The sequence below is a fragment of the Scleropages formosus genome, chromosome 25 (genome assembly GCF_900964775.1).
Source record: "Scleropages formosus chromosome 25, fSclFor1.1, whole genome shotgun sequence".
Lineage (NCBI taxonomy): Eukaryota > Metazoa > Chordata > Actinopteri > Osteoglossiformes > Osteoglossidae > Scleropages > Scleropages formosus.
In genome coordinates this window covers 1973586-1987639 of record NC_041830.1, presented here as the reverse complement: position 1 = coordinate 1987639, position 14054 = coordinate 1973586, and the positions used below count along the sequence as shown (strand labels likewise).

At 42.6% G+C, this 14054-nt stretch overlaps 1 protein-coding gene across 1 annotated transcript; it reads left to right on the top strand.

Annotated features, from left to right (window-relative positions):
- Positions 1 to 808: 808 nt before the first annotated feature.
- On the top strand, positions 809 to 12188 carry ddx20 (DEAD (Asp-Glu-Ala-Asp) box polypeptide 20). Its single transcript, XM_018742170.1, has 11 exons — positions 809 to 1022; positions 1759 to 1853; positions 3304 to 3472; positions 5014 to 5128; positions 5566 to 5708; positions 5930 to 6068; positions 6651 to 6709; positions 7934 to 8016; positions 8337 to 8442; positions 8939 to 9040; positions 10113 to 12188. The coding sequence occupies exons 1-11, from the start codon at positions 827 to 829 to the stop codon at positions 11249 to 11251; spliced, it is 2346 nt and encodes a 781-aa protein (XP_018597686.1). The 5' UTR covers positions 809 to 826; the 3' UTR covers positions 11252 to 12188.
- The last annotated feature ends 1866 nt before the right edge of the window (positions 12189 to 14054 follow it).

Here is a 14054-nt window from a genome sequence, read left to right as displayed (position 1 = left end):
ACATCCACTAGAGAGCAGAACCCGGTCCAACTCACTGCGCCACCGCGCCCCCCATTTCTGCTGCAAAACACAAATACGATAAGGATAAAATACAAAGACACTTTTTTAAAAATTTTATTTTATTGCAGAAAAGGAACAGCACTGCATTGAAATACAATAACATACAATAAAAGGAAAAGGAAGAAAAAAGGGTAACAGTAGCATCTCATTCAATACGAAAAATGTAATCATAATTCTTAATAAACTTGTTATTCTTATTGTTATCAATGAGTTTAAGAGAGTTTACAATAAGGGAAATCTCAGCAAGAAAGACATCGAATCTAGGCAAAGTCTTGAGAAATTTGTTTTTGTGAATAAAAAAATTTACAATGCAACACGAAAAAATTAACAAAAAGATCAATAGCATGGTCACTGCCAGAAAAATAAACATATCTTTCAATGAAAACTTTAAATCAAATTTTCTAGAAGCAAATAAATAACAACTTAAGTCCTCCCAAAGAGATTTAAACTTACTGCAATGGTAATAAATGAAGCAAGGTTTCTTCCTCAACTTTGCAGAAAACACATAAGTTTGAGAGATCAACAAAAGTAGCAATTTGGGAGTTGGTTGGATACACATTATGAAGAATCTTGAAATGCACCTCTCCACCACGCTTTCTTCCAGTGAATACCATCAAAAAAATTGTTCTAGAAAAAATGACATCTAGGGGGATGTGAATACAAAGACACGTCACAGAAGCTGCGCAGCGGGGATGGTGTCAGTAAACCGCTCCGCCCGCATCGCGTTAAAGAGCCCAAATCTCGCGATATTTCCCCTGTCAGCAACATGGCGGCGCACGTGAGGAGAACAGCGCATGATGTGGATGCGCGGGTGCGAACCGGCGACGTTCTGTCTGCGGAGGCGGTGGATTTCGGCTCCCTGCTCTTGTCTGGTCCAGTGCTGGAGGGCTTGCGGGCGGCCGGTTTCCAGAGGCCCTCCCCGATCCAGCTGAAGGCCATCCCGCTCGGCCGCTGCGGCCTCGGTACGACGTCCGGCGTGTGTCAGTCAGTCAGTCAGTGTGTGTGTGTGTGTGTGTGTGTAAGGAAACGGTTTTGCAGCAATTTGCTCGTCAGTATGAAGAGTAAAGGCAGAAGCTCAGTCAGAGCCTAAAACCCGAGTGGGAAAAAGGGAACAGCCCGGAGAGAAATCAAATCCCTGTGTTCCTCACACACGTCACGTGTGTGCAATTCTTCCACTTCTTCTGTTCCTGTACTGCTGTCGTTAGGAATTGGACTAATTGTTGCGAACACACAAAGCTGAACTTTTCACCGTACACGCTACACCACCTACTACACTGTACACCCCGAGTAAAGAATGTATACTGACATAAAACACTAGGATACGGCACGTAGTTGTTCTTCCCTCACTTTGGCTGAGGAGCCACTTTTCTGGAAGTTTCCAAAATGTAGGACTGCACTTCACTGGTGGTATGTGATGTGGAAGAAAGCCAGTGGGCCTCGGCCCTTACAGAAAGTGTAAAAAGGAAATAAAAATGTGATCATAACTAACAGTCGATGTGGGGTGATAATTTTGACAGACTCAGACTGTAAAACACTACATTTCTTCCAAAGTCTCTCAACAGTGTTGAATGTAAGATGTGACCCACGTGACTTTCATGCTGAGGTTATGGAAATGGCTGGAAAAAAAAAAAAACAGTAGATTGTTTAAAAAGAGAGACATTGTTAAAAGTGCTTTAAAATGTTCTCTTTTCCCTGGAGACCTCATTGTTCAGGCCAAGTCTGGCACAGGGAAGACCTGTGTGTTTGCCACCATCGCCCTGGACTCCCTCATTGTGGAGAATGTGAGCACACAGGTGGGTCATGAAATGTATTCGCACACCTTACAGGTCTGTCTGTGTGTATCCTGTGTTTCTGGGGAGGGTAGCAGCAGAGCAAAACCATTAATGCAGTATATATTTTCATTATGAGGCAGCTGGTAATGGACTGTTAGATCTGCTGCCTTTGGATCCGAAGGTTAGTGGTTCAAATCCCACCTCCAGCTGCAGTACCCTTGAGCGAGGTACCTACCCTAAAGTACTCCAGTAAAATTACCCAGCTGTATAAATGGGTAACTGTAAGTAGCTTAATGCTGTAACTCACTTTGGAGAAAAGCACCATCCAAATGAATATATGTAAATTACCAAGTGTGTTTAAATGCTGAAATACGAGTGTTTGGTTATCATACATTGTTCTTATTCTCTGTCTATTTTAAACTTTTGTTCAAAACATATAATAATATTTTACTTGTGACTTTGATTCATGGAGCATGAATAAGTTTTAACGTTTGCATCTGTAATGACTTTGACATGGTGAATGTTCGTTCAAACACACTGAATAAAGTGTAATGAGATCAAAATAATAAAACTGATAAAGTGTCAGAGTTTGAAAACTAGAGTAAGTAGATATTATATGAACAGTGTGACTGTTTACAGGGAGGAGCGCATGTGTCAATAGTAAGGGCAGAGGTGGAATTGCAGCATACTGAGTGTAAATAGGTGTAGATGGTGACAATGCTTATTTGAACTGATTCACAGCGGTTCTGGCACAGAGGGAGAAGCACCATGTAGACAAATGGAAAATTCACTGACATACGTAAGAAAAGGGCACCGTTAAAGTATTTCAAAGGCAGAGTCACATTCCTCTGCCTAAGAGGAGACAAGACATTCTGGAATGACTCTAAATTATCATGCAGCTGTTTAGTTTTCTAGCAGAAAGTAAGTTAAACACTTTGACCATATATCTATGTGCTGTGTTTGCAGAGGGAACTTCAGCTGTATACCTTCACAGAATCATATATTCTCTTCCCAAGTATCTTAGAATAACGGACATGCGTTCCACATCTTTGTCAAAAAAAGGGAAAAACTGTATGAAGCTGGTGACATGTAATTTTAGGGTGGACACTGTGCTACGAGGGCAAATTCCCAGCTGCATTCTTTAGACCTGAGTGTCAATTCTGGTTTGAATATGGACTGTAACATCAACTGGCTGATCACTGGAAACACTGCTTGAGGGGAAAATCCTACTTTTACCTTAACCAGGGTGAGTGCTTTGTTCAAGAATCATGAACTACATCAGGAGTAGTATTTGAACCCTAACCTTAAGACTGCAAGGCGACAGGCCCATGGGCCACGCTGTGCCATCCCACGTGCTGGCGCTGCCCCGAAAAATGCGTCTGAACGAATTGTCGGCAATGTGCGCTCGAAGGGGGGAGACGGTGCCCAGTACAGCTCTGACGTTCGTCTTGCCCTGTGCTCTTTGGGACAGGTCCTTGTCCTGGCGCCCACCAGAGAGATCGCGGTCCAGATCCATTCTGTGATCACCACAATTGGCAGCTGCCTGAAGGGCCTGGAGTGTCACGTGTTCATCGGGGGAACCCCGGTGAGCCAGGACAGGGCGCGGCTGAAAAGGTGCCACATCGCTATCGGCTCCCCAGGTCAGTGCACAGCAGCGGCAGCTGGCGTGTGGCATCGACATCCAATAGTTCCTGCGTGGCATTTGTCCACCTCTCTTCCTCATGTTGCCAGAAATGTCACAGATTGATAGAAAACACGTTCAGGATGGTCATGTTCATTCAGGCCTTTAAAATCTTTAATTGCGACTTTAATTCTGGTTAATTTGCAGAGTGTGGCCTTTAATTCAATAGAACTTTAATTTTCTGCTGTACCCATGGAGTTTTATGAAGGAAATTAAGTTTGTGGCTTTGTAACACAAAGGGAGCAAATTCTAATTCCAAGGAAGTGTGCCTTGTGGTCTTAAGTATCCAGCCTAGATGGGAATAGCGGTGGGCCAGGTAACCAAAAATTTGCAAAATACAGATCCATGTGTAGTGCGAGCTGGATTTGGAAATAGGTTCTTAGATGGGCTCCATAATAAAATAGAAAGTTATAAAAGCTTCCATTTAGTCATGTTCAACCCTTGGCTATATCTACATTTTTCTTTTTTTTTTTTTTTTTTTTTTTTTTTTTTTTTTTTGTAGTGCTTCAATCTAACTTTTTTTTTTTTTTTTTTTGCTGATTGCCAACCAGCCATTCTTTTTATGGCTTGAAGTTCCTGTTTCATGGAAATTGTGGCTGACTGTTTTTTACAGTAATGAATGTTGAAAATTCAGTTCAATTTATTTTTATAGAGCGCTTTAACACAGGCATAAGGCAAGAAAAACGGATACAAACATAGAAGACAGTTGACTAATGGTTACCATAATAAAGTACTTTCATAGAGCTATAAGTATGCCTACTGGCCACTGGGGAAAGGAACAAAAACTCCCAAGTGAGGTTTGAGGGAGGAAAAAACCTCTGGGGGTCCACGGGCCAGTGGTTGCCCACCCCTCCTGGGCATTCTAGAAAGTAACAATTTGTAAGCCAGTGTGTAACAAGTAATAATGATAATGTTGGTAAATGGCATCTTGGATCGCATGGAACGTCTCGTTCGTCGTGGCAGTTGGTCAGCATAAAAACACAAGAAAAAACCCCATCCAGTTTAGTTTTCAATGAGACATTTTGCGGAATGCCTAGTACTGTAAAAAAAAAATTGTAAAGTAACTTACCTATGGACGGCTGGGTTTCAGTCCAAGGCTGCGTAATCGGGACTTTACTTTGAGTGAATTACTCCAGTTATTGGAATTTATAGCTAGAGAAAGAAAGGTGATTTAAATAAGTACATTTAGATTCAAACATTAATTTCGAAAACCAAGAAGATTTAAATGGTAGTGGTCTGAGTCGCATTATTTGCTTATTTTTTGTTTGCTGTTTTACGAGGGATTGCGGCTGACTGTGTTCTATTATGTTGTCTGTGCTACTTACTCAACAGTCACAATTTCAGAGTACAGATCTTACGACAGTTGTCTGAAGAAACGTACATCCTTTGCAGTTAAGGCTACAAAGTCAGGGCTTCTGCTGGAACATGAACCCACAAGTGTGTCTTGTGAGCTGTGCCTTGCATTCATTTTGTGCTCCTCCTCTCTGTTCGTCTCCAAAGGGCGTGTCAAGCAGCTTGTCGAGTTGGGCTTCCTGTCCACGGCCAGCGTTCGCCTCTTTGTCCTTGATGAGGCGGACAAACTGCTGGAGGAGGGCAGCTTCCAGGAGCAGATCAAGTGAGGCATGGCGTCTCCTGTCAGTTATGGTGCTGACTGTGTGGTTTCTAGTTTGTTTCCTTTTATTCTACCGATATGATCATTTCCTAATCTTCTTGTTCATACTGTAAAGTTTTAAACAATCAATCATACTTGCTGTTGTCTTACCGTTTTTGTTGTCTCTGCTGTTTTTTCTTCCACGCTGAATGTATTTGGTTATGGTTGAAGCTCTTGTACATCAGTCTCTATACAATAACCAGCCCCAAGATGAGAAGGACCCCCCATGTTCACTTTGTATACTCAGGCCAAATGTCCCTTTGCAGATCTACCTCCCCAGCTGAGGAGCATGGTGCTTGTTCTCCACATGCCAGTGTTTTCATGCTACTTGCTGTGTGTGCTCTCCTTTTGCCCCCCTTCCCTCCCCTTCCTCATTGGCTAAGGCTCTCTGCATCCCACAGCTGGATCTACTCCTCCCTGCCACCGAGCAAGCAGATGCTGGCCCTTTCCGCCACGTACCCGGAGTCGCTGGCTCAGCACCTGGCTCGCTACATGACGGACCCCACTTTCGTCAGGCTCAATCCCACTGACCCAAGTTTGATAGGTGGATTTACTGGGGTTGGAAGCACCTACCCTACATTAACTTTTGTAACATTGAAATTGCAGCAATTAAAATATAATATTCTTGAGGCACATACTATAGTCTTTTTCTGTATACTCTTTAGGTAAAAACTGATGGTTGTAGATGATTATTTTTTCTAGTTTTATGGCCTGAAGGTTGTTTACTGTGTGTCTCTTTTTAAGTATGTGGGATTGTGTTTACAGGGCTGAAGCAGTACTATAGACTGGTAAGGTCCCACCCATTGCCCCATAAGGTCTTTGAGGAGAAGGTGCAGCACCTGTTTGAGCTCTTCAGCAAGGTGCCCTTCAACCAAGCACTAGTCTTCTCCAATTTGCACAGCAGGTATGGATGGCAGATTGGATGGGGCTGCTATGAAGACTTACTTTTTCTGTCACTTCAGCTGCATTGCTATCAACATATGCAATAATTCATTCGTTCAATATTGATAACCGCTTGTCCGAATGTAGAGTTGCAGTGTATGTGTGTAGGTATGGTACCTATCCCTGAAGCATAGTGCTTGAGGCAGGAAACACTCAATCAGCGTAAATAGTAGCAATCAATTTTTAAAATAACTGAGGTTGGAGCGTTGAACTCTATGGTACCTACTGTTTTTTTTTTTTTTTTTTTTTTTTTTTAGAAAAAAAAACCTCACACATTGTTCTGTGCATGGTCACTCCTACACCTGAATTGAGCATGTGTCTTCTGACATTAATGCAAATGCAAAAAACCCTCTCCAGGCAGATGTTGCAAACTAGGATCAGCTGGTCCAGATTTTTTCTACTGCTAGTATTTAATTTGGCCCTGAAAGACTTAACAGTAGCTTAAAAGTGAGGCTAAAATGAGTACAGTCTGGCAGAATTTGAAAGAACCATGACTTTTTTTCCCCCTCCTCCCCTCTTTAACCTGAGTTTTCATGTTCCACAGGGCACAGCACCTGTCTGACATCTTGTCGCAGAAGGGCCTCCCTGCCGCGTGCATCTCAGGTTAGTGGAAGGGATGCTGTGAATGCATGGTCCTGTCAGACTGTGCTGTCCTCTCCTGCATCAACCCTCCTCCTGCCTTCAGCTAGGAGAGCTCCATGAGTCCGGCGGAATGTGGACATGTTCTTTGTAGAAACTGACTGAAATCCTCTGAAAAACTCTGAAAAAGAGCTCAATTTGAAATCGCTGAAATTTTCAAACAAAGCAAAATCTACCGAGGTTTTGCTTGTCTAGCCTGAGTAAGGTGTCCCCATGAGAGCCACCTGTTTGATGGTTGGGTGTCCGCCTTCCAGTCTGAAGGGCTGAGACTGAGAGTGAAACTCCTTTCTCTTCTGTTCTTTTATAGCTTTGTTTCTTTAGTTTCTGTGTTTCACCAGTCCCCCCCCCCCCCCCCCCCCCCCTTAAACCTTTAAGGTATTTCTAAGTATTTTATTAGTTTCAGGTGGGTTCACTCTCTTTATTCTACCAAGGGTAGGTACTACTGGTACAGTCAGGGATGTCTGGATGTTACTAGTTAGGCGATATCTTCCCTGTTGGACAGGTTCTCAAAGGGGGATGTTGCTCTTTGTTAAAAGTGTTTTAATGTCATATTTTGACACCCCCGTCTCAATCGTTCTCTCTGTGTCTCTTTCGTTTTTCTACCTCACTAGGTCATATGTTCTGTACTCCTTGGCTAACTACTGTAAAATAAAACTGAGTTTCCAGTTAAAATGAACACTTGGGATGTTAATATAATTAAAGGCTGGAGGTTTTTAGTATGCTAAAATATTATACTAAATGAAAATTCAGACTTCATAATTTCATTAGTCTTTCAAAGCTTTGTTTCATTTAATTCATTTTTTCAGTCATTTTTAATATCTTACTACTTGTGCTTTACACTCCTTTTTATATGTGGAGGATTTTAGTGATGAATTTTCTTATGTCTGATTAAATTTAATGAATGGCGACTCATGGGATCACTTTTTGAACAATGAACTTGGAAAGTTGATCATGTCTGACAAACCGATATTTTGCTGTCCTTCATAGTTGCAGCTACAATTATACTGTTACTGTGCTCTGTATGTAACTAACCGTGTTGCTGCTGCTGCTACATTAAAAATGGCATTAATCACACATTCTTTGGAATTAAAAGTGTACTAATTATTTTGGAGAGTTTTATGTTCACAAATTATGCTGATGAGTTTTTCTGTACTCTTGCCTATGTTGGTTCCCTCGCATCCCCTGCAGGCAGCCTGAGTCAGGACCAGCGGCTAGAGGCCATGGCCAAGTTGAAACAGTATCAGTGTCGTGTGCTCATCTCCACTGACCTGGCAAGTGTCCTCCAGGCCCAGTCTTGCACCTCTTGTGATCCAATCAGAAATCGTACATCTCCGCTGCCCTTTTTTTCTGTCTTCCCTTGCTTTTCAGCTTTGTTTTTTTTTATCTTCTCTGCCTGAATGATGTTAAGAAAAAAATCAAATGGCTCGTTATTGAACAATACTGTCCATTTCTCCAGAGTACTTCCATTATTTCTCTACATTTGTCAGTATTTCTTTTAAAAAATTAGCCGTGTATTGTTTTCCTGAGAATCTGTTCTTTTACTATCAGTCTTTATATGTACCTGTTGTCCCTCTGCCCTCTCTGTCTGCAGACCTCCAGAGGTATTGATGCTGAGAAGGTGAACCTGGTGGTCAACCTGGATGTCCCCCAAGACTGGGAAACCTACATGCACCGTATAGGACGGGCAGGTCGCTTCGGTAACAACCTGTTATTTTCTTTATGGTGTTACTTGCTAAACATGTGGAGAGCAACATTCACAGTGAAGGACACAATAAGATTAATAAAAATAATTAAATGCAGTATGTGCAGTAACCCTTCAGCAGTCTTAAATTATAAACTTCCCAAAAAACAGTACCAGCATTTCAGGGACATCGCAAGTCCGAGATCCCACTGTTTTGTCTGGCGGTGTAAAGGCGGGGGGTTCTAGATAATGAATAACCGGTTATGATTAAAGATTAACATAAATATCAGTGAGGTACTTTATTTGCACCACTACATCAAATAATATCAGTATTATTATGCATAATTCTGTAGGGAGAAATGGAGAAATAGGTACTGCAAAGACAAACATGTGGACGTGTCATTTCTCTAGATGTCTTTACTTCAGCAGAAAGGACTGGAAGGTGAGGAAAAGACACTCATGTAGGTTCCCTGGAAGTGAACTTGCCTGTAAAGCATTTTCCCTTTTTCCAGGTACCCATGGCCTGGCTGTTACCTACTGCTGTCACGGGGAGGAGGAGAACAAGATGATGGCTATTGCTCAGAAGTACAACCTGAATCTTTCATGCTTGCCGGGTATGTGCCTGCTAGTGACGGAGCAGATCTGACCAGTGCTACAAGTTATCATTTATGAAATACAGTGAAACCCTGTTATAATGTGGTCGTTAGGGTCCATAAAGTATAATCGTGGAAAAAAAGCAGGGTTGTGCTGAATTGGGGTTCAAGAAAATCAGCATCGCACCATTTTCGCCCTATTTGACCCGTTTTTTGCATGTTTACTTTCTGACAAGTATATTACCTTTGAATTAAAGAATTCTGCAAATTACTGGTTACAGTAGAAATTACAACACATTTTTTAATCTTTTTACTTTAACGACAAAACAATGAAGTGCTTTAAATCACGTTTACATTTACGCATGTTAAAATTTGTTTCGCTCTCATTCTACTCAGTTAATTCGATAAACATTCAAGAATACATGTACTGTATGTGTAAACACTATCATCTGTGGTGGTGTATCAGCAATCATCATTTACAGTTTTATTTTTAAAAAAGCAATTAAGTTTTCCTTGCTTGAACGTAGCATATCGCTGGCTGCGAGTGAAATCTGGCAAACATCAAAGTTCGCCAAGTGTGATTTGTTGACAGTGAATTGATGGCAGGTACCAAAACGGACAGCTGTAAGACTAAGAGACATTTCAGCATTTCGAACCCACTCGCGCTGTAAGACGATTTGCTAAGTTTGTAAATTGTGCCAACTTTTGAATTTTTCAATGTAGTTTCTCACATTCTGGAAAGAGCAAAAAAATGGTCCAATGACCTATCTCATTATATCCGAATTCGTGTTAAATCAAGGTTTTTCTGTATCACTTATTTATTCATGTTCAGTAATGATTACTGTATTCAACTTTAATTAGAATGGAAAATCCTTGTAATTGGATTAAATTGCTCTCTTTAAGTCTAGAGAATGAAAGTGTTAGAAGTACTTATCAGCTGTAACTATAGTGAGTTGATATGTGAACAGAAGTCTATTTTATGCTTAAGCAGTGCATTATTTACAGTAGTAATACAGTATGTCAGTTGGATAGCATGCACATGTGCAGGCTTTCTGTTGTGACAATGCATTATGAGGCTAGTGACTTCCTGCAGATCCCGTTCCTCCTGGGTTAATGGAAGAACCATGTGACTGGGATGTCACGGTGGAGAACCTCAAGATGGGACCGACCTTTAAGGCCTTGGCTGGAGCAGAAAGGAAGAAAAAACGGGTAAAGTCTGATGCCTTCCTTCCACCAGTGACAGCAAAGGCAGAGGGCTTTGAAGATAGTACTGACCTTCAGACACGGGGCAGCCCCAAAAAGACCATAAGGAATTCAGAAGAAGGGTCAAGGAAAGCAGCTGGCAAACAGCACAGAAAGTTGAGCCTCGCCACTGATGTCCTGCCTCCTAGAGAGGTATCGGTTCCAGTAGCTCCGGTACCTGAAAAGGAGACTCCAAACCTGCCCACAATCCCTCCGCTGCTGTCCTTCAAAGCGAGAACACGCACTCCTATGTCCTTTGAGGAGGCTGTGGCTGATTATGAGAGCTTCATTACCAACGGCCTTGGCCGGACTGTTGAGGTGGTCTTGCAGTTCACCGGCCCAAGAAATATGACCTGTGATGAAAAACCAGAGCATCTCCTCCAGCCTGATGTCCAGCAGACAGACAGTGAGCTGGAGGAGGACGAGAGGGGGGATGGTGAAAGGAGGAACTCTTGTTCTTCGACCTCTTGCAGCTCTTCACTGTCTACTGGGGGGGCATCGGACTCACACTCTCATACAGAGGACGAAATGGAGGTCCCCAGTCCACAAACACATCAGTTGCAGGCAGAGAGTGTTACCTTGCAGACAACTGTGACTTCCAACTCAGGGTTGAACCCATTGGCGCAGGGCCAGCAAGGTGACCCGTCTCAAAATTCAGCTCCATCTTCCCACTGGTCACATCCCCAGTCTCAGCTTTGTCCCAAAGAGGCCACCCCTCAGCACCCTTGGAGAGGACACCCATGTAAGAAGTCTAAACGTAGCAGATGCAAGCCCAAAAGGGAGCAGCAGGAAATGGAGGAGCACGATGACAAGAAGAGGGAAGATCCAGATGGAGGTTTCCAACAGTACTGGCAGGCCTGTTACCAAGCCTGGGATGAGTACTATACTACAGTTGCCAGGAACTCCCAACAAAGCTACAACATGGCTTACAGCTGGATGGCAGCGTACCGAATGAACGCCGTCTACATGCAGGAGCTGCTTAAGCACTAGGTGTTTACTTCTCACAAACCAACTCCTTTACACACTTGTACTGAAACTCATCAGATGTTCACAGGGGCTCAAACCAGCCTTGCGGGTGAAGTCAGTAGCAGCAGAAATGATGGAGGCTGGCAGTGTGTGTGGGTGCCTACACAAACACGATGGCTTTGTCTAAAAGTTTGGTTGAAATGCTGTCAGAAAATCAGTAGAAATTTTGGATTTTAGACAAGATATTTCACAGAAGGGGTTTAAAAAAATTTGTTCACATACAATAAGCAGTGATGTTGTGAAACATTTAGCCGCTGTAAGCCTTTTAAAACAAAATAAATGATATGATGAACTTGGTTCTCTTTCAAATGAATGTTCCAACTTCTTTGCCGAATTCCATTTGAGGCATTTTAGGTCTATGAATCTAAAGTGACTGAAGTTAAATATTAGACTAAAATGAGCAGTGTCCTGAATGTCCTAGTGAATTAACCCCACACCCCTCAGTTACAACCCACTCACACAACTCAATTTAATTAAATTGATGCAAGACATTTCAGTTCAGCTTCTTTGAAGTAGACAATTCCTACTAAAACTTTTTGTAACACTAAGGCTATTAGTTCATCTTTTAGAGTGTTAGTGAAATTCCAGTATCTTGAGTTTTGAGTCTGTACCTGGCTAACTATCAAGGCTGTAAGGGTGGGCAGTGTGATGTCAGGCTGCATTGAGAGGTGAACTATTGATGCAGAAATGCAAGAATAAACACCAGAACACACCCATCCTGATTAATGTGTATTATATTAATGTGTTGTGTGTGTGGAGTGCAGTGAGAAGATATCATGAACCTTATTTTGTCTGTCAGAAGGAGATGCTTGTTGGTGCAGTGTTGGGTTGTGGTGGGACGCTGGAAGATCACACACACCCACACTGTTTGAAACCGCTTATCCCAAGCAGGGTCGCGGCGAACTGGAGCCGAACCTGGTAGCACTGGGCGCGAGGCTGGAGGGGGCGGAGACACACCCAGGGCGGGACTCCAGTCCGTCACAGTGGGAGCTGTGGACCAGTTATTTTTCATTGCTGATACTGTCGTCCTGAACTGTGATGCACTTCCTGGCCATGGTCCTTGTGCTTTGTTGGCTGTTGTAAAATAAAACATCTTATGATTAATACATCTGGCAACTTATAAATGTAAGAAGCACACCGTGATTTTTATGTGAGTTTATTTGGGCACTGGATGCGTGCAGGTTGGTCTCATCATACTCAACACACACCTGCAGTTTCTCAGTCTATGGATCATTTGTGTTCTGCAGAGCTTTATTCACTAATGTTTTATCAGTAACACACCTGGAATTAAGTAAAAGCAGATAAACTTGTGCAGGAAGATTCTTCTCCCACACTAATTTTAAAATGGAACAATGCAGTTGCCTTAGTCCTGTCCCAACTGAAGTAATCCAAATGTTACACTGAAAGTGTACTGATATTAAAGTTAAATTTACCTGATGCTTTTCTCCAAAGCGACTTACAATGTTAAAGTTACAAGCTTACAGTTATTTACCCATTTACTTTTTTCATTTAGCAGATGCTTTTCTCCAAAGTGACGTACATCTCAGAGAAAAAACAATTTGTGCATTACATTAGGAGAAAGAGAGACATACAGTAGTTGCAGATGTGCTTAAGTAAACCTAATTTGTTTCTTTCCACTTTATGCACTGATGTTCATTGCACGGGTAGGTGCATAAAATGCAGGATAAGCGATTCCTGATCACCTTCCTACAGTTTTTTATTTTTTCAGAGGTACCCAAACATTTACATACAATATTGGAGTAGCAGCTCTGTAGATCATGCTTATCTGGGCATGATCATAAAGTTATGGTGCATGAAAATTTACACCATATGTGAGCTGGAGACATCTTGAGCGAAGTCCGGAAAAGGTGAGTTTTCAGACCCTTCTTCAATGTAGACGGAGTTTCTGCAGTTCTGAGTGAGAGGGGGAGATCATTCCACCACAACAGGGCCAAAACTGAGAACCTCCATGCTTTACCTTTTGTGTGAGGGACCACCAAGCAAGCAAAAGTAGACGAGCGGACTGGGCTGGTTGGGGTGTAGCAGTTGATCAAGTCTTGTAAATGGCTGGGAGCAGTTCTACTGATGCATTTGTAGGCAATAACCAGGGTCTTAAATTTGATCCAGGCAGCTATAGGAAGCCAGTGCAGAGAAACGACTAGAGGAGATACAAGGGAACACTTCAACAAGTTAGACACAACTTGGGCAGCAGCGTTCTGTATCAGATGTAGAGGTTTGATGGCAGTAGCAGGAAGGCCACACAAGAGAGAGTTGCAGTATCCAGATGGGATGTCACCATGGCCTGGACAAATGGTTGGGTCATTTTACTGGAGCAATTTAGGGTAAGTACCTTGCTCAAGGGTACTACAGCTGGAGGTGGGGATCAAACATGCAACACTAACCACTCAACTACGTGTCCCCATTACTGTGTAACTAGTAGTGCAGTGATTAGGGTTGTTGCTTTTGGACCCAAAAGTCACAGGTTGAAATCCCTCCTCCAGCTATAGTACATTTGAGCAAGGTACTTACCCTAAGTTGCTCCAGTAAAATTGCCCAGTTGATTAAATAATAGTAGGTAGCTTGTTGTAAGTTTAGGGGGTGTGGTGGTGCACCGGTTGGCTGAGACCTGGGGTGTGGCAGGTCTGTGGCTCAAGTCCTGCTTGGGGTGCCCTGTGGTGTACTGGCATCCAGCCTAGGGTGTATTCCTTCAGCTTTGCGCCCTATGTTTCTGGGTTAGGCTCCAGCTCACTGTAACACCACTTGGGAC